A 20,804-nucleotide genomic window follows, 5' to 3' on the forward strand; every position below is an offset into this window, starting at 1 on the left:
AACAAAACTGCTAAAACTTTATCCCGAATAGATTTGGTGCTGGGTAATGAAACAATGGCGCAAAAAGTGGGTAGAATAGATTACTTAAAAAGATGCTTTTCTGATCACTCACCAGTGGTAGTGGAGATAGGTAGTATTAGGGTTAGGATAAACACCCCGATTCGTATAAATGCACATTGGGTGAAATTAATACAGGATAGAGATAAGTTAAAAGAAGAATTTAAAGAATTATGGGTACTTAATTGGGGCACTGCTCCTGGCTATATAGTTTGGGACACATTTAAAGCTATTATAAGAGGGAAATTTTTTGGGATAATTAATAAATTAAAAAAAGGGTTTAGACAGAAAGAAGAGGAGTTAAAGGGGAGGGTTAAGAAAGCGGAAGAGATACACATAAGGGAGAAAACACAAGAGAGTGAGCACATTTTAAAAAAAAGCCAGGACGAGTTGGAGAATTATTTATTAGATAAGGCACAAAATCAAATAGAGTTTTTTGGTGTAGATAAGTTTAAGAATTCTGGAAAGCCGAATAAAAAACTTATGGCCATAGTGCAGAACCAAAGGGAAAATAAAAGAATATCTGCGGTGAGAGGGGGGAATGGAGATATAATTAATACACAGGAACAGATAGGAGAGGAATTTGGAAGTTATTATAAGAAATTGTACACCTCAGAGTATAAAAGAGAAAAGGGAGATCTTGCTGGGTACCTTGACAAAATACCGTTTCCTAGAATTAGTGAGGAAGTGAGAGAAGCGCTGGATCAACCAATTACGGTAGAAGAACTTAATAGAGCACTGGATAGTATAAAAGGGAATTCAACACCGGGAGGGGATGGAATTCCATATGAAATATACAGAGAGTACAGGGAGATTATGGTAGAGGGACTGCATAAAATTATTGGTGAAGCCTTAGAAAGAGGTAAATTGCCCGTATCGATGAGAGAAGCAACAATAGTTCTGTTACAGAAACCAGACAAGGATCCTCTTGAATGCGAATCGTATAGACCAATATCACTTATAAATAGCGATGCAAAAATCTTTGCAAAGGCTCTTGCCACTAGGGTGGGAAAAGTGGTGGGGGAATTAGTTCACCCCGATCAATGTGGTTTTGTGGCGGGGAGAATGGCGAGAAATAACATCCGGAGAGTCTTTGAGAATGTCCAGATCGCTGGGGGGGGGGGGACCAATCCATCCTGTCATTGGATGCCATTAAGGCCTTTGACAGGGTGGAGTGGGAATTCCTCTGGGGTGTGCTGGGGAGATATGGGTTTGGGGAAAAAATTATTCGTATGTTTCAGGTTCTGTATGAAGATGCAAAAGCGGTGGTATTGGTGAATGGAGAGAAGTCGGCCCCCTTCGGCCTGAGCAGGGGTACCCGGCAGGGATGTCCTCTCTCCCCCCTACTCTTCGCCCTGGTAATAGAACCATTAGCTATATTAGTTAGAGAAGATCCGGATATGGTTGGTTTTGGGGCGGGGGGTGGGGGGGATAGGATATCCCTGTACGCAGATGATTTATTATTTTTTTTAAAATACCCAGAGATTAGTGTACCTAAAGTGATAAAGTTAGTAGAGGAAATGGGGTCCTACTCGGGTTTAGCCATTAATTGGAAGAAATCCGTGCTGATGGTGTTAGATGAAGATAGGATTAGATCATATGCTCCCCTGCGGTCCCTAGGGAAGGGTGAGAGTTTTAAATATTTGGGGATCCAGATATCGAGGAAGATTGAACAGTTTAATCTCTTGAATACGAAAGTAGTGGTGAAGGCAATTGAAGATAAGATTAAAATATGGGGTAAACTATGGTTATCTAATGCAGATAGGATCACTTTAATTAAAAGCATTATTCTACCCAAGTTGTTGTATTTATTTAGTGCAGCGCCAATATGGGTGGAAAATAACTACTTTAAGAGATTAAGGGGGGTATTTAATGCATTAATTTGGGGTAGGAAACATGTAAGAATGAAATTGGAAGGGTTATGTGAGTTAAAAGATAAGGGAGGGTTGGGAGTTCCTGATTTATATAAATATTTTGTAGCCTCACAAGGGATTTGGTTTTTTGGCTCTAAGAATCATGATTTTTTTAATTTTCTGATCAGGGAATTGGGGGAAGAGGGTAGTGACATATTTCAAATTTTGGAAGCAGGTTATTTGGAGGGGGATAGATGGAAGCATTGGGTAATGGTTAAAGATTTAGTTAGAACCTGGAAGGAAATTAAAAAGAGTTTGAAGGTAAAAGGTATATTTAATTTTGCCCTTATTTGGAAAAATAGATATTTAGGGGAAATATACAAATTAGGAGAGTTAAAGAATCTTAGGGTAGCAGGTATAAACTGTATCAGGGATATAATCAGGAGGGGGGGGGAAATGAAAAGTTGGGAAGAATTGAAAGGGGAATTTCACCTACATAAGAAAGTTTGGTTTGATTATATTAGATTGAAAAGTGCTGTAGAATTGACAATTCGTAAAAATGAGGGATGTTTCGCAGTTCCGAATAAATTTATTGAAAGAATGAGAACGCAAAATATAGGAAAAAAAGGGTTATCATTATTGTATAATAATTTAAGACAAGAGCAGGAACAGAGTAAGAAAAGCAAAATTAAATGGGAGGTAGATCTAGGTTGGATTGAGGGAAATCAATGGGAGAATATATTAAAAAATATGAAGAGGGTTTCGATATCTATGGATTTCCAAATAATACAGTTCAAAATTTTACATAGGTTATATTATACCCCAAGTTTTTTGTACAGGATTAAAAAAAGGGTAACCGATGAATGTCCTAAATGTGGTTCTGGGGAGGCTGGATTCATGCATATGTTTTGGGAATGTACAGAGTTAAGAAATTTTTGGCTACAGGTCCATGAGTACATTTCGGATTATACCGGCGTGCTTGTGGAGCTGGAGCCAAAGTTAAGTATCTTGGGAGAAACCCTGGAGGTGAAGGCAAATAGAAAAACAAAACAGAAAATAATCAGGTTATTGTTCTACGCTAGATTAATTATAGCAAGAAGATGGATGGCCCCTGATGTTCCAAACATCAAAGAATGGGAAAGGTGTGTGTTAAGATATGAGAAAGCTTATAGTAGATGAATTGGTTGTATAGTACTCTCTTGGCAGGGGGATGGAGGGGGGGGAGGGGATAGAGGGAATTCTCCGGCTATAGTATTTGTCTTGTTTTTGTAAGGTAATTGGATGTACGGGGGAAATATGTTTGTTTTTTCTTCTGTAATGAATTTTCTATATGTAGAAAAAGGAAATGGAAAAATAAAAAATTTTATAAATTAAAAAAAAAAAAAAAGCCTAGTCGAAGTCTCCTGCATGTGCCACAACCTGCAACAATGGCGCATGCACAGGATTCCAGCAGAGCAGACATTTTACCTACAGCTGCGCTGTAAGGGGGGAAGGGACAAATAGAGGAATAAGGAAGTTGACACAGTGGGAAGGATCTGGTAGTTCAGGGATGGGGAGCTTTCAGCCCTCCGGCTGTTGCAAAACTACAACTCCCATCACGCCTAGACAGCCAGAGCTAAGCTGAGGGCTGAAGGTTCCCCATCCCCCAGAGTTGGAGCTACTTTTGGCTGGAGTCGGAGTTGAAGTTGGAAAAAAAATGTACTGACTCAGACTCCAGCTTTAAAAAAAATCTTAAAAAAAAAAAAAAAAATGTAGAATTGAATTTGAATATGAACTTTACAAGTTTTGCTCATGAGCAACAGTCTAATAGGACACTGGCCCTATTACGTAAGGGTGGTCATGGAAAAGTTGTCGGTCACTATTTGGCAGTTTGTTTCTGAGCTGGAAGAGTCCATTGTGTGTGTGTGTGTGTGGGGGGGGAGATCTGTGCTGTTCTCTTCCTGGATGCCTGTATATGAGCAGCAGTGTAATATTAAGATATCCTGTGTAATATAGAGGAGGAGAAGACAAATAGTCTAGCTGTAACCTCTGTCCTCAGTGTGGTGATTTCTCTCTGGGAGAAGATGGTGCTTTTCTTCGGTGTTCTATGGCTGCAGCTGTGTGTGTGTGTGTGTGGTATTGCTGCAGCAGGCTGTGTGTGTGTGTGTGTGTGGTATTGCTGCAGCAGGCTGTGTGTGTATGTGTGCTATGGCTGCAGCAGTGTGTGTATGTGTGCGTGCTATTGCGTGCCTCCACAGTGACCTTCTATATCACTATGTGTGACCCCCTGTATATAACTATGGCTGACCTCTATATTACAGGTATCTGGCATTGTTAGCAGTGTTTCTGTGTGTATGGTAAATATTTAGTTAGAAACATAGAAGATTGTCAGCAGAAAAAGACCACCTGCTCCATCTAGTCTAGTTGTGAGTAGTTCAGGACATGGAGGCTGGAGACTGGCTGCATCCACTACACACAGGAGAAGCTGCTTTATATCTTTCCTTATTCCCTCAGAAATTGCCCCAGGATCATGTAGGACATTAGGGAGAAGCTGCTGAGCCAGTGTGATAAATAACTTCCCTGGTATATGACTGGCCATTTATGAAGGAGTCTGAGTCGGTCCTGATAAAATTCAGGAGTCGGAGCTGCGGTTTACCGACTCCACAGCCCTGCCTGGAATAGGTAATAACTTAATCATGTAGCCCTCCTGTCTACATAATAGAGCAGTGGTTCTCAATTTCAGTCCTCATAGCCCACCAGGTCATGTTTAGACGATATCACATACAAGGAACACTGTAATAATACCTGATGTACTGGGTATAATTATATCACCTGTGAAATACTAGGGAAATCTTCAAAACATGACCTGTCGGTGGCCATGGGGACTTGAATTAGGATGCTGCTTTCTGTCAAGACTGGTAGCATGATAGCACATAAGCCAGCAGCAGTAATGTATGAATGTAGCAGAGCTGGGATGACACTGCAGGAACATTGGGGAATACATCAGGTCAGGGCTACAATGTAACTTTTTTAAACACTACCGATTGACTTTTAACTATAAAAAGGTTTGCGCTAATTAATCATACACCAACCAAATCAAATATACTAACATTTAGTATCACGCACATGTAAACAATTTCCCAGATAAAACACAGATCTAAGCAAATGTTTCATATCATCTTTATTTAAAAATAAACTGGAAATCCACTGCACATAATAGTAATGCATTACACATTGGGTTGTTGAAGTTAGTTATTATACCAAAGGGGGGGGGGAAACATTATTGCACTATTTTTCCTTCCCATAGATCTGATCACATCTTAGTTTTCTTTATTGAACGGAAGGTGTGTGGCCATTAGTTTATAAACGTGAACATGACACTATACGGCTGGGTTCACACTGCATTTTTGCAATCCGTTTAATGTACACGTTTTATGGGAAAAAAACGGACGCAATTGTGTATTATCCATTTTCCATTGACTTGCATTATAAAGACTGATCGAAACGGATGCGTTTTTTTTTTGTTTTGTTTTTTTAACGGACACAAAAATAGTGTTGACTACATTTGTCTGTCCGTTAAAAGTACCCAATTAAAAACGGATACGTTGAAAGGATTGCAAAACCACAGTGTGAACCCAGCCTAACTTGCCTGTTGTGCACAACTCCCAGCATGTCCTGACAGCCTGCAGCATGCTAGGAATTATATTTGTTACAGCCAGTCAGTCACAGTTTGGTGAATCATTTATCTAGAAAATGAGAAGCTTAAGTTTATAAAGGCTTACAGTCTCTTCACCAGGCAAGAACAGCATTGGAACAAACATGACACACTAGATTTGAATTTATGAATTTAAAAAAAAAAAAAAAAAAAAAAGTATAACACACACAGATAGAATAGTGCATCAACTAAAAAAAAAAAAAACAAAAAAAAAAAAAAATAAGTTATGCACATTGAGGGTAGCTTTACATGTACCGGATCTGCAGTGGATTTCACGCTGTGAGTTGGCAGCGAAATCCGCTGCAGATCCTGGTAGTGTGAAGGTCTATGGGGTTACATATCCGCAGCAGAATTTTTATCCTCAGCCCCTGGCCCGGAGCATACATTACCTGCTCAGCGCTGCGGCTGTGTGTGAGGCTCCCAGCTGTCCCCATCAGCCAATCAGTGCTGCCTTGCCATACCCCCCACCCTCCCAGAAAATGAGCTGAACCTGCGACTAGTTCTCTGAAGATATTCTGCCTCTTGTCCTGACTGTCCAGAGCTGGAACAATCTAGACATTTTTAGTAGGACAATAGAGCTGGAATGTCAGAAGAACACAGAGGGGCTTTTGCTGTAGACAAGCAGATAACACAGTATAAGGTTCACGCCTGCATGACCGGCCGAGCTTCTTTAGCTTCCAGTTGAACTCCAGACCCTGAGAATCCTGTGCCTCCCTGTAATACAAATAACAGGACATATACATCAGCCACAGCTACTACATTATGACAGGACTGCTCCCAGGTCAGGTGTAATTGGATGGGCTTATGTATCAGAGGCCAGTTGTCACTGAATCTACCGTTAACTCTGTAAATCTTGCCACTTGTAAATAAATACGAAAAATAAATTCTGTATCAATGAGACTGCATGTTTAAAAGGGGTTGCCCAGGCTTAGAAAAACATGGCCACTTTCTTTCAGAAACAGCTCCTCAGCTGTCCTCAGTTTTGGTGCGGGTTTTGCAGCTCAATTTCATAGTAGTGAATAGAGCTAAACTGTAATACCCCCACAGAACCTGGGGACAGGGATGGTGCTGTTTCTACATGAAAGGATCTGTGCTTTTTCCTAAGCCTGGATAACCCTTTTAAGACAATAAATGTAATGGTACATACCCTCTGCAACACAATGATGTCCTTCTCAGTGAGTTTATCCCCACTGATCGGATCGGTCATATCTTTTTTAATGAGTTTTTCAACACATTCCAGGGTAACCACCGCTCCCCTGAAAAACAGAACATAAAAAGGGAGAGTCAGCGTCAGTCCACCAAGGTAAAGTGTTAGAAGCAGGAAAAATGGTGAAGTATAAGGATCTGAAATGCCTGGATTGTTATAGACAACTGGGTCAGAACATCTCCCAAATGGCAGGTCTTGTGGGGTGTTTCACATATGCAGTGGTATCTCCCAAAGGACAACCTGTGACAAGGTCATAGGTGACCAAGGCCATTGATGTGTGGGAAGTGAAGGCTACTGTCTGCTTTAATCCATACAAAGGGCATTGCAGCTTGGTGTGCATTAGGCCACAGCCTCAGCATCAGAACTGGAGCAATAGAAGAAGGAGATCCCTCAAGGCCGCACCTCACAGGACACAAAAGGATCTACTGCTGATGCCTTGGTACCAGATACAACAGGACACCTTCAGAGGTTCTGTAGAGTCCACGCCTCAGGAGGTCAGAGTACAAGGGACAGCTACACAGAATTAGGCATGCAGATTTATTGTTATGGCTGATCAGTGTACATACTATACAAATGAACACATCACATTACAAGTCACTACTATTTTCAACCACCGGGTGTCAGTACAAACCTACAGCTGATCCTGACCAGATGAAATCACGCAGGTTCTGGAATAGAGGGGGTGGGGGATAGATGTCTAGACTGCAGACAAAAACGCATGTCCGCATTACTAGTGGAGACAGAAATTCAAGTCGGCAACATATGCATGCTGCACACAGACAATCTGTTCAAGACAGCCATGCTTGGTCATACTAATATCACTAAACATAGAATAAGGAAATATAAAGGTATTAGATATGAGTACCCTCCACCTCCATACAGTGATGTATAATGATAAGGGGACTGGGAGTAAAGAGCCTGTGGCATCAGTATAACACTGTCCTCGTGATATAGCGTAGGTTTGTTTTATTACGGGTTAGGACCTGGTTAGTCAAGGCCGATTGTACATATAACTCGTGGAGCTTGTATTGTAAGACAGAAGTGTCGCAGTAACAACTTACGAGGGCCGCAGAACTGCACATGGTACGGAGTTGCCCAGCATGTCTCTCGTCACGGCACACACGTATCTGTCTTGTCGATTTATGAGACCCACGCGATCCACTTTGTCATCTACCGCAGTGAACTTCACAGAGACAAAGTCCTTCATCTTCAGGGGCCTCCCGCTCATGGGGCAGTACACAGTCTTGTCCTGTATTAGAGAACCACATTCTGAATCTTTGTCCAGTCAATTCCTTTCTCATGTTGTCACTCACATATCATCTATACCAGTGTTTCTCAACCTTTTCAGGCCAAGTACCCCCATGTGACAAGATGCTCCAGCCGAGTACCCCCAACGATGCCATCCATTAATAACATTGCCCGGGGTAGATTTACATGTATGTTTCACAGCAAAATCCACTGCGATACTCTGTACTGTTATGGCCTATGGCTCTGCATTCTCACAGAGGATTTTCAATCTGCTGCGAGAATGTAGCCGCTGCCTATTTACCTAATTAGCTGCCGGCCCCTAACAGATCCTGCTTACCTGCCTGTACTTCCACCTGCTTCTCTGGCTCCCAGCTCACTGACAGCTCGCTCATCCAATCAGTGGCTACGGTGGGACTGTGCACTGATTGGCTGAGCAGGCTGTCAGTAAACCGGGTGCCAGAGAAGCAGGTGGGATATATCCCACAGAGATGGATATGTCCCCCTGGAGCCAGATACCTCCCCCCATGTAGTCAAGAGGCCTTCTTCTATGTAGCCAGATATCTCCCCCATGTAGTCAAGAGGCCTTCTTCTATGTAGCCAGATATCTCCCCTATGTAGCCAGATACCCCTTATATGTAGCAAGATATCTCCCCATCTAGCCAGATACCTCCTCATGTAGTCAGATACCTCCCCCCATGTAGCCAGATATCTCCCCTATGTAGCCAGATATCTCCCCTATGTAGCCAGATACCCCTTATATGTAGCAAGATATCTCCCCATGTAGCCAGATACCTCCCCCCATGTAGTCAGATACCTCCCCATGTAGCCAAATACTTCCTCCCATGTAGCCAGATATCTCCCCCATGTAGTCAGATATCTCCCCATGTAGCCAGATACCTACCCCCTTGCAGCCAGACATCTCCCCATGTAGTTAAGATACCTCCTTCTATAGCCAGATACCTCCCCATGTAGCCATATATCACTTTTCATTTTCCTCTCCATCTGGCCCAGACCACCATGATGATTTCTTGCAGCTACAATTTACTTCTTGCCAGAGAACCTGCCAAACATCTTAGGCGTCACAGTTTTCCTTTAACTTCCCTCCCTTTTTCCTACCTATAGGCTCCCATACAGTAATAACTTCGCTGTTTGGTGTAATGCGCTGTAAAGTGAGTAGGTGTGTGGGTTGTCCCCGTATTTAGGATCCCTCATTTAAAAATAATATCCCCTTCTATGACCCCCCATATAGTAATAATGCCTCCTGCCCTGTCCCCATAGTAATGCCCACCATTCTACTCCCTCCCCCTCCTGCCCCAACAAACAAACAAAAAAAAAATCATACTCATGTTATCCGCCCATGGAGGAGGTCTTCCTCTCTTCTCCAGCCTCTGAGCCACAAGGAGATTAAGGGGAGAGTAAGGTCTGAGGGGGAAAAGAAGGAAAGAGGAGGATAGAGGAGGTAAAGAGGGAGAGGAAGAGAGAGAAGGTGAAGGGGGAGAGGAAGAGAGAGGAGGTGAAGAAGGGAGAGGAAGAGAGAGGAGGTGAAGAAGGGAGAGGAAGAGAGAGGAGGTGAAGGGGGGAGAGAAAGAGAGAGGAGGTGAATGGGGAGAGGAAGACAGGGAAGAGAGTAGGTGAAGAAGGGAGAGGAAGAGAGAGGAGGTGAAGGGGGGAGAGGAAGACAGGGGAGAGAGGAGGACAGAGGAGGGGAGCGGTGATGGGGGTGAGAGAAGGTGATGGGTGATGAGAGGTGAGAGGAGGTGGTGGGGGTAGGGAGGAGGTGGAGGGGGTACAGAGGAGATGATGGGGGTAGGGAGGAGATGGTGGTAGAGAGAAGGTGGAGGGGTACAGAGGTGATGATGGGGGTAGAGAGGAGGTGGAGGGGGTACAGAGGTGATGATCGGGGTAGAGAGGAGGTGGAGGGGGTACAGAGGTGATGATGGGGGAAGAGAGGTGATGATGGGGTACAGAGGTGATGATGGGGGTACAGAGGTGATGATGGGGGTAGAGAGGAGGCGGAGGGGGGAGAGAGCTGATGATGGGGGTACAGAGGTGATGATGGGGGTAGAGAGGAGGTGGAGGGGGGAGAGAGCTGATGATGGGGGTAGAGGTAATGATGGGGGTAGAGAGGAGGTGGAGGGGGGAGAGGTGATGATGGGGGTACAGAGGTGATGGGGGTACAGAGGAGGTGGAGGGGGAGAGAGGTGATGATGGGGGTAGAGAGGAGGTGGAGGGGGGAGAGAGCTGATGATGGGGGTAGAGAGGTGATGATGGGGGTAGAGAGAAGGTGGAGGGGGGAGAGAGGAGGTGGAGGGGGGAGAGAGGAGGTGGAGGGGGTACAGAGGAGGTGGAGGAGGGAGAGAGGTGATAATGGGGGTACAGAGGAGGTGGAGGGGGGAGAGAAGTGATGATGGGGGTAGAGAGGAGGTGGAGGGGGGAGAGAGGTGATGATGGGGGTAGAGAGGTGATGATGGGGGTAGAGAGAAGGTGGAGGGGGGAGAGAGGAGGTGGAGGGGGGAGAGAGGAGGTGGAGGGGGGAGAGAGGAGGTGGAGGGGGTACAGAGGAGGTGGAGGAGGGAGAGAGGTGATGATGGGGGTACAGAGGAGGTGGAGGGGGGAGAGAGGTGATGTGGGTACAGAGGAGGTGGAGGGGGGAGAGAGGTGATGATGGGGGGAGAGAGGTGATGATGGGGGTACAGAGGAGGTGGAGGGGGGAGAGAGGTGATGATGGGGGGAGAGAGGTGATGATGGGGGTACAGAGGAGGTGGAGGGGGGAGAGAGGTGATGATGGGGGGAGAGAGGTGATGATGGGGGGAGAGAGGAGGTGGAGGGGGGAGAGAGGTGATGATGGGGGTACAGAGGTGATGGGGGTACAGAGGAGGTGGAGGGGGAGAGAGGTGATGATGGGGGTAGAGAGGAGGTGGAGGGGGGGGAGAGAGCTGATGATGGGGGTAGAGAGGTGATGATGGGGGTAGAGAGGAGGTGATGATGGGGGTAGAGAGGTGATGATGGGGGTAGAGAGGTGATGATGGGGGTAGAGAGGTGATGATGGGGGTAGAGAGAAGGTGGAGGGGGGAGAGAGGAGGTGGAGGGGGGAGAGAGGAGGTGGAGGGGGTACAGAGGAGGTGGAGGAGGGAGAGAGGTGATGATGGGGGTACAGAGGAGGTGGAGGGGGGAGAGAGGTGATGATGGGGGGAGAGAGGTGATCATGGGGGTACAGAGGAGGTGGAGGGGGGAGAGAGGTGATGATGGGGGTAGAGAGGAGGTGGAGGGGGGAGAGAGGTGATGATGGGGGGAGAGAGGTGATGATGGGGGTAGAGAGGAGGTGGAGGGGGGAGAGAGGTGATGATGGGGGTACAGAGGAGGTGGAGGGGGGAGAGGTGATGATGGGGGTAGAGAGGAGGTGGAGGGGGGAGAGAGGTGATGTGGGTACAGAGGAGGTGGAGGGGGGAGAGAGGTGATGATGGGGGTAGAGACGAGGGGGAGGGGGAGAGAGGTGATGATGGGGGAGAGAGGTGATGATGGGGGTACAGAGGAGGTGGAGGGGGGAGAGAGGTGATGATGGGGGTAGAGAGGAGGTGGAGGGGGGAGAGGTGATGATGGGGGTAGAGAGGAGGTGGAGGGGGGAGAGAGGTGATGATGGGGGTAGAGACGAGGGGGAGGGGGAGAGAGGTGATGATGGGGGGAGAGAGGTGATGATGGGGGTACAGAGGAGGTGGAGGGGGGAGAGAGGTGATGTGGGTACAGAGGAGGTGGAGGGGGGAGAGAGGTGATGATGGGGGTAGAGACGAGGGGGAGGGGGAGAGAGGTGATGATGGGGGGAGAGAGGTGATGATGGGGGTACAGAGGAGGTGGAGGGGGGAGAGAGGTGATGATGTGGTGGTGCGCTGGGTTACCCCGCCGGGGGCTTCTGCTGCACTGGATTGTGGACCGGGAGATGGGGCACACCACTTCCACAGGCAGCAGCGTCAGCCGTAGGGGAGAAGCGGCGCCAGGTGGACATGGGGGCCGCCCTATATCCTGGTCCACAATCTACTGCAGGAGCCGCGGGCAGAGTAGCACCACTACCCCCTCGCAACTCACTGTGGCCCTGCTGGTCCGGCCGCCTGCGGGGACATCAGCCTGCCGCCGCCGCCGCATCTCCTCTCCGCCGGGTCACCTAAGGCAGCCTGTTCGGGATTCGTCCCCATGTTGCCGTATATCCTCCTGGAGCCCCCGGCTGTACGCTGCAACCCGATCCGGCAGCCGCGGGGGAAGAGCGTGAGGCTGCCGGATCGGGTTGCAGCGTCCAGCCGGGGGCTCCAGGAGGATATACGGCAGCCTGGGGACGAATCCCGAACAGGCTGCCTGAGGTGACCCGGCGGAGAGGAGAGAAGATGCGGCGGCAGGCTGATGTCCCCGCAGGCGGCCGGACCAGCAGGGCCTCAGAGACAGTGAGTTGAGAGGCTGCTGGTTTGTGACCTCGGACTTCATCCTTCCCCCAGCAGCCTCACCATGTCCTGTACCCCACAGAAAGCTGGTAAGGTTGCTGCTGGGGGAAGGATATGAGAGCAGCGGCGGGGATAGGTGCCGCGACACTGCTGGCACCCAAAATAATTTTTTTTCCCCACGTCCCGGCGTACCCCCTCAACCTGTGGTGCGTACCCCCTGGGGTACGCGTACCGCAGGTTGAGAAACACTGATCTATACAATCTTCTTAAATGTAGCCATCAGATTTCGGCTGGATATCCCCTGTAATAGTAACTTACAAAAAAGTGTTTGTATACAAGTACACTACATTAATATGTGGGCACAGGAACAAAGACATGAAGTACATCCTCATATTAGTTATGAATATATTATCTGGGAGAGCTCCTTACAAATACATTACAGGACCATTCATCTCAATGGCAGTAAGGTTAACAAAGCCTGGAACATAGATCTATGAGCCAAAAGACAACAATGCAGCACAATGGCTATTTCTTTCTACAGATTGATGGGATTGCAAGCTCACAGACCCCCAAGGATAAGGGTACATTCACACAAACTATTTATTGTGTGGTCTTAATGCAGCAGTCCAGAAAAATGTAGCTAGATGCACCCTAAGGCTATGTTCACACAACGTATTAGACCGGCCGTTCCGTGACCCGGCCGGGTCACAGAACGGCCGGTCTCTGCCCAGATCATCCCGGACGGTAATTAAGTACCAGCTGGGTGATCTTTCTGGCCGTAGTGTTCTGATGCGCGCGCAAGTGCTGACCTGTCAGGTCATGGCACACACAGTGAGCGAGGACAAGTGGAGAGCTGTGGAAGGGACTGCCCAGACAAAGTAAGCAGCGGTTTGCTGCTGCGACTATTACATGGAGAGACGAGCAACAGACGGTCGCTGTCATAATGAGGCTGTTTTCAAATATTGAAAGACCACATCAGCTGACATCGTGCATCTCGGATGATTGTGGTCTTTTCACATGAGCTATTACATTGAACGATTATTGACCAGAATGGACAGTAAACAAGCAAGTACGGCCGATAATGTTTGTTATAATAGGGCCTTAAGTTTGTGCAGAACCGATGCCAACTTTAAAGTAGGTTTACCAGGATTACAATTCTGATGCCCTAACCTTAAAGAAAAGCCATCGATATCAGACTGTGGACATCTGACTTCTGGAACTTCACTGATTGGCTGACTGAAGGGGCCACAGTACCAGTCACATCCATTGTGAACCAGGTGCAGCTCTATATGTTTTGTACAGCTGTGTCTGGTACTACAACCCTCTCCTAATCCAGTGAAAGGGAACAAACTGTAATATATGCATATAAGAACCAAAAGGTACCGGGCTGTGTCTGGAAGTAGTGTGAGAGGCCCCCTTGATCAGCTAATCAGTAAAGCTGCCAAGAGTCAAACCCTCCCCAATCTGATATTAATAGTTTTTCCTAAAAATAATATATTTCCATTACAGTTAATCAAATGTTCAGATGTGGCAGAAGAGCAGCAGATGTGTGGTGTAAATTCAGCTGGGCACAAAATAGTCAAATGTTTTTACCCACTAAATATATTTTATCACTCCTCCATAGAACCAATGCTTTTGATCGCTCGGGAATTTCAGAAAGGAGAGTAAGACTCACCGGCTTCTTCACAAGTGTTGATTTTGCTTCCGGCGTCAGTGATGGGATCCAGAAGCTGGGAAGCTGCTTAGTTTTATCCTCACCGTTCTGCTGACTACTGGTGCCAGCCTCCTCCGCCGCCGCTGCTGCCCCGCTACTCTCTACACATAAACATCCCATGTCATAGATTAGATGCAGCATAAAACATTTTCCTATTTGTGTATTTGGAGCCGTCCTCACAGGCAGTGAAATGGAAGTGACAGAACACTCCACATGACAGATGGGAGGTGTGGACCTTACCTGCTTTCCTTGTAAAAGGATTAAGTGGTTTACTGATGATTGACATTTCTTTATTGAGGAATGCTTTCATTTTGGATTCTTTTGCAGCTTTGTTTAATTCCTCCATTTCATTTTTTTTCTCGTTCTTTTGTTTTTCATAGGCCTGTGGGATAACGGATAATGCAACTTATTATTCAGTGCTACTGAAATTAGTCATGTACAAAATAACTTTGCTAAATGTTCTCAAAGCTACGGCCGTTGTTTGTGCAAATAGGGCCGTTGTTATGAAAGACGGCCGTGTTTTTTACGTAGGGTGAACCCGACCTTAGGCTGGGTTCACACACAGTATATTTCAGTCAGTATTTGGTCAGTATTTTGCAACCTCAACCAGGTGTGGATTAAAAACACAGAAAGGCTCTGTTCACACAATGGTGAAATTGAGTGGATGGCCGCCATATAACAGTAAATAACTGCCATTATTTCAGTATAACAGCCATTGTTTTAAGATAACAGCAAATATTTGCCACTCAATTTCAACATTGTGTGAACACAGCCTCTCTGTGTTTTTAATCCACTCCTGGTTGCAATATGAGGACCAAAATACTGACAGAAATATACTGTGTGTGAACCCAGCCTAAGGCTGGCTAAAAAGAAGGCTCAGAAAGACTCAGTTGACTGCTCTGCCTCTTCATTTCTGTTCGACTGTCCTCAGAAAGCTGAGCAAGCATTGTATGGATTCACAAAAAAGTCACATAACATCAGCAACATCATACGGCCACTATGCAGTAATGTAATTCCTAAATTCAATGTTCACACATCTTGTGCTGCTCTATTTCTTTTTAACTTGTGCATTTGTATTGCAGCCATGGCAGTGTACACCTGTGCATTTATTTAATTGTTTAGGAGGTGCTGATCAATTTAGTTTCTGCAATGTCACTATGACATGTAAAAATGATAGGTATCCAGTAGTCAGTATGTCAGAGGGTTTGGGCAACATAGAAACATAGAAAATTGTAGGCAGAAAAAGACCACTGGGTCCATCTAATCTTCCCTTTTAGTATTCCCCTTCTTAGTATCTTACGATAGATATCTGTTTATTCCAGGCAGGTTTACATTCTGTTATTGTAGATTTACCTACCACATTTGCTGGAAGTTTTTCCAAGCATCTACTACTCTTTCAAAAAGGTAATATTTTCTCACGTTGCTTCTGATCTCCCCCCCCCCCCCCCAACTAACCTCTCACTGTGTGTTGAGTTTGCTTTTGACCACGCTGCAAAAGCCAATCTTAAAAAGGTTTTTCCTCTCATCTCTATTACACCAGCCGATAATCATTTGGTGTAATAGGTCATATTTAGAGATGAGCAAACCTCGAGCATGCTTGAGTCCACCCGAACCCGAATTTCGGCATTTGATTAGCGGTGGCCGCTGAAGTTGGATAAAGCCCTAAGGCTATGTGGAAAACATGGATATAGTCATATATTGGCTGTATCCATGTTTTCCAGACAACCTTAGAGCTTTATCCAAATTCAGCAGCCACCGCTAATCAAATGGCGATCATTCGGGTTCGGATCGACTCGGTTCGCTCATCTCTAGTCACGTTAAATGGCAACAATCTGCCGACATGCACAATGTCGGCTGGATGGTTGATTTTCAACATGTTGAATCAAAACAATCAGGACAGCAGCGGTCTGCTGCCCGCCGCTCTCTCCAATAGGCCACCTGGACAATCTAAGGATCGTCCGGAAGCCCCTCCTGCTGCTCCCCACTTGCTGTCTGTGTGTAATAGCGCAAGCAGGGAATGAGGAGAAAGAAAGCACTGACCCGGCAGGTCGGCACTGTCTTCCTCCTCTAAGGCTGCATTCCCACGTTCCATATTCCTCACGGAACATGGACGTGGAATGCCTGTAACGGAGTCTCCCCTGCCCGGGCAGAATCTGTAATTAGATGCTGAGTGCGGGGGGAACTGTACAGATATGAGCCACAGTGTAATGAATCAGCCACGCGGCTCTGTCATTACAGCGTGGTGCATATCTGTACAGTTCCCCTACTCCCGGCATCTAATTACAGATGCTGTCCGGGCAGGGGGAGAAGTCGGTTACAGGCATTCCACATCCGTGTTCTGTGAAGAACGTGGAACATGGGAATGCAGCCTTAATTGTGCCATGTAATACAGCCCTAAGGCTCTGTTCAGTGGTAGATTCTTTAACAAACTTAGAGTACAATGCTGGTAAATGAAGTTTTACACATGTCTTAGAATAGTATTTCACCTTCATTTGACGAGCAATCTCCTTTTTCTGATGCAAGATATACTCAAGTATTGCTTCCTTCTCATAAATGTATCCATCTGGCCTAGAAAAAAAAAGAAAATTTTGCTACTTCTATTATTAACATTTTTACATCCATTCACCTTACCTGAGCAAGCTTTTACGGCTTTAGCTCCACAGCCTAGTGTGCCATTGGCTTTTAAAGGGGAATTCTTAAAGGGAATCTCAGAATCATATGTAATGAAGATGGTGCAGAGTCACAGCAGGCACACCTCCTCCCTCCCTTGACTGACTGACATGTACATCGATCAGTCATGGCGGGGGAGTTAAGATGATGTGGATGCTGCAAAGTCTCCACAACACTTGAGCTCTGATGTTATAGAACAGACATCCTCTTTAAATTATGTCTATGAGGTTTGCTGCCCCTGTTACAACAAACATGTGCAGGATGTTGTGTTACAGGGGAACAGCCACATTAACTTCTCACAGGTTCATGACACTTACGTTACTACTGGGTCTTTACAGGGCTGAAGAGACAAGCAGCAACAATCAAAATCTTTCACAGCATCTTTGCTGAGACGAACTGTCTGAGTACCATATCCCGAAGCAGCTGAAAACACAAAAGGTCAGTGTGTGACTCACCACAGCAGAAATTGGCACATATTACAGGTATAAAAGAAACACGTCATAGGTGCTATGATAAGTAAGAATATTTAAGGGTTCTCCACAAATAAAGAAACAACCATTCCCCCCCCCCCCAAGAGACAGCTGCTATAATATTCCATTAATTGTGCAATATTCTGCTTAGTAACAATACAATTCAGTGCACTTCTACATTGCATATACTAAATTGTATGTTACTAATGGGGTATTCTGCTCTAACAAAACTTCTAATATGTTGCGGTCCCTCTTGGCTGGGCAGGCAGTAACTACCGAGAGGAATCAGTCTTAAAAGTTGAAACGGGATCGTTCAGCCGGGACTTGAAGATGAAGCAGGAAGACAGCAGGGAGAATGGAAAGGTAAGAATGGGCTGTATGTTATGTTGTTCTTCAGGGCAGCAACATTTTTAAAGAGAATGTACCATCAGGGATAGAACGGCGCTGTCTGGGGCAAGCCAGTGCCGCTGTCCGTTTTTTGAACCGAGGCCTGGTTCCCGTGTACGGCGCTGTTCTATCCAAGGGTACCGGGCCAGAGCTGAAGCACAGAAGGCGGGCCGGCCCGCTCTTGGTGGGCGGAATCCCCCGCCCCTGTATGGCGCGGCTCCATTGATTCTAATGAGCTGCGTCATAGAGGGGAGGAAATTCCCTCCCACTGGGGGCGGGCCAGCCCGCCTCCTATGATTCAGCCCCGGCCCGGTACCCGTGGATAGAACGGTGCCGTACACGGGCTGCGGTTCAAAAAACGGACCGCGGCGCTGGCTTCCCTATGACGGCACCATTCTATCCCTGGGTCAGATTGAAGAGGATGTACCTAATGGTGCATTCTCTAAGTTTTATTTGAGCAGAGTACCACTTTAAAGGGGTTTTCCATGACTTTCCAATTCATAGCCCATCCTCAGAATAGGCCATTGATAATGTATCAGCAAAGTGCCGACATTTAGCACCCCCCACCAGTCAGCTGTCTGCAGAGCCATGGTGTCTGACACACAGTTAAAAGTGAGGGAACCTGCCATTCTAGATTACAGCAGCTCAGGCCCCATTAAATAGGCGCTGAGCTGCAGCAACTACACAATGTACAGAGCTGTCTGCTCTTTAAAAAGCGGACAAGTTGGGACACTAGCTGTGGGACCTTCATTGATCAGATAGAGGACCTATCCCAACTCCTCTAATGACTGTTACAAACCTGTATCTTTCTTCTTCTCGTAGTAGGTGTAGACAGCCCCGGCTGTGCAGTTCTTGCCATGCCTTGTCATCTTCTATCTTTGAGCAGAAATCTCTGTAAAAATACATATAGAATGCAGCAATGTTATGTATGTCTACAAACATCTGGACACCGAGATCTAACAAAAACAATAAATTAAAGAGAGCAAGATATTATTCCCTAACTCTCACAATATAAAAGCCTACAAGTGCATTACTTCTGCACACAGGTGCACCAAGTGTCATATATGAACTCCTCTTTCTCTAGATCAAACTCACAGCCCTCCAGCTGTTGCAAAACTACAATTCTCATCATGCTAAAGCGTTGGTTGTCTAGGGAAGAGGGGGATTGTAGTTTGGCAACTGCTGAAGGGACACAAGTTTGACACCCATCATGCATGGACATCCATGTCTAAACTTTGGCTGTCCATGCATGATGGGAGTCGTAGTTTTGCAACAGGTGGAGAGCCAAGGTTCCCTATCCCTCATCTAGATGAAGACCCACCAGCGTCAGGGGAAATCCTTAGACATCTGATAACACCAGGGGAAGCCACTGGTAATCACTCCCAATGGGCAAAATCTATAGGAAGCAGCTATGTATACATTTAATACCATTGTTCTGAACCTAGGCTAAACTACAACTCTTTACAGTGCATTATGGGAGTAGTAGTTTACATCAGGGAGTAGTGCATCAGGTTGGCTCTCACTAGTCTGTGCACTAAATTTATGTGATGGGAGTTGTAATTTTGCAGCAGCTGGAAAGCAAGAGGTTAAGGAGCACTGATTTTTTTTACACTACATATACACAATGGGAGTTGTAGTTGAAAAACACTGGTCTATAAGGTAAGAAAGACAACTATGATGGGAGACCCCAGCTTAGCACTTATTCATTGCCATGGCTTACATAACTGAGACCCTATGAGGCAATGTCTTGATGGCAGTAACCAATTTAAGGTGGTAATCCTCTAGATAGGCCGTTCTTTTTGTCAGACTGGAGTCAAACTATGTTGGGGAACCAGAGACCACGTCATTACCACTACTGCTCAGCAAACAGGCTTAGAACTACAACTCCCAGCATCCCTCCCAAGAGACAGGCTTCACAACAGCCGCTAAACAAGGACAACATACAAGTGCAGAGAGGAGACGCGGCTCCCGGGGAGACAGATAGCTCCGTACACCGCACAGCTCTCACACAGCCTTGTTTACCTCGGAAACGTCGCTCTCCTCTGGATCCCGGACGTCGCAGGGTGATGACGTAGAAGCGAAGCCTGGGGACAACACGTGATCAGGAGTGAGGCGGGGCGAGTGGGGAGACTTTCCTATTTTGATGACGTCAATTGGGCGGGAAAGGGAATGGTTGGCGCGCTGTGTGTACAGTGCGGTGTGAGGGAACGGTGTAACAAGAAATATAAGCGTGTATATAACAACACCGTGCTGATATACTACAAACATAATATTATCATAGAGTGGAAGGAACTTGCTGAGGGAAATACACGCAGAACATGCTGGGAGTTGTAGTTTCAAAACTAGCTGAACAGAAAGCCAATCAGTTAGCTGATAAACGGGAGACTTATGGGCTGTCTTATAGTAACCTCCCCTCATAGCAACCAATCAGATCAATATAAGAAATAAAAGCTGAGCTGTGATTGGTTACTATGGCCAGCAAAGAAAAAATACTTCAAGAACGCTTGATAAGGGCCAGTTCACACAGCAAAACTGGCCTGCCAGCCTCCGTGTCATGCTGGCCGTCTATGGGAGGGGGTGGGGAACCTTTTCCATGTCGGGGCCGGGCATTAATAAAATCATTTAAGGGCCGCATACTGTGCGCGGCAATTAGTAGCGTGGGTTTGCAGCACCCAGGGCAAGGCAAAGTATTGTTCCCCTAGTGCCCCTTCTATTGTAGTTAAAGGGGTAGTGCGGCGTTAAGAAATTATTCACAAAATAACACATTACAAAATTATACAACTTTGTAATGTATATTATGTCTGTGAATCACCCCCTTCCCCGTGTTCCCCCACCCCCGCACCTGGACCCAGAAGTGTAGTGTACCATACATACCTGACGGGTGTCATCCCCCGTCCCCGATCTTTTGTCAGCGTAATCTTCGGGAGGCCAGCCGAATCACTGCAGCCGTCCCTGATGCCGGCCCCCCTCTGCCGCGTCATCGGCTGCTCAGTCGCGATTGGCTGAGCATAACTGCGCTCAGCCAATCGCGGCTGAGCAGCCGATGGGGCCGGCATCAGGGACGGCTGCAGTGATTC

The 20,804-nt window shown here is 46.4% G+C and overlaps 1 protein-coding gene across 2 annotated transcripts; it reads right to left on the reverse strand.

The window, feature by feature from the left end:
• Positions 1–5,055: 5,055 nt before the first annotated feature.
• On the reverse strand, positions 5,056–19,807 carry NOSIP (nitric oxide synthase interacting protein). Of its 2 annotated transcripts, none has more exons than XM_069947996.1 (9): positions 19,750–19,807; positions 18,527–18,619; positions 17,188–17,293; positions 16,687–16,768; positions 14,441–14,582; positions 14,162–14,301; positions 7,873–8,060; positions 6,752–6,860; positions 5,056–6,318 (listed from the first exon to the last, which is right to left on the reverse strand). In XM_069947996.1, the coding sequence occupies exons 2-9, from the start codon at positions 18,594–18,596 to the stop codon at positions 6,247–6,249; spliced, it is 909 nt and encodes a 302-aa protein (XP_069804097.1). In that variant the 5' UTR covers positions 18,597–18,619; positions 19,750–19,807; the 3' UTR covers positions 5,056–6,246. The 2 variants fall into 2 exon arrangements, with proteins under 2 accessions (XP_069804097.1, XP_069804098.1); XM_069947997.1 differs by lacking the exon at positions 19,750–19,807 and adding an exon at positions 19,672–19,693.
• Between the last annotated feature and the right edge of the window lie 997 nt (positions 19,808–20,804).

Source organism: Dendropsophus ebraccatus, chromosome 12, assembly GCF_027789765.1.
Source record: "Dendropsophus ebraccatus isolate aDenEbr1 chromosome 12, aDenEbr1.pat, whole genome shotgun sequence".
Classification (NCBI taxonomy): domain Eukaryota; kingdom Metazoa; phylum Chordata; class Amphibia; order Anura; family Hylidae; genus Dendropsophus; species Dendropsophus ebraccatus.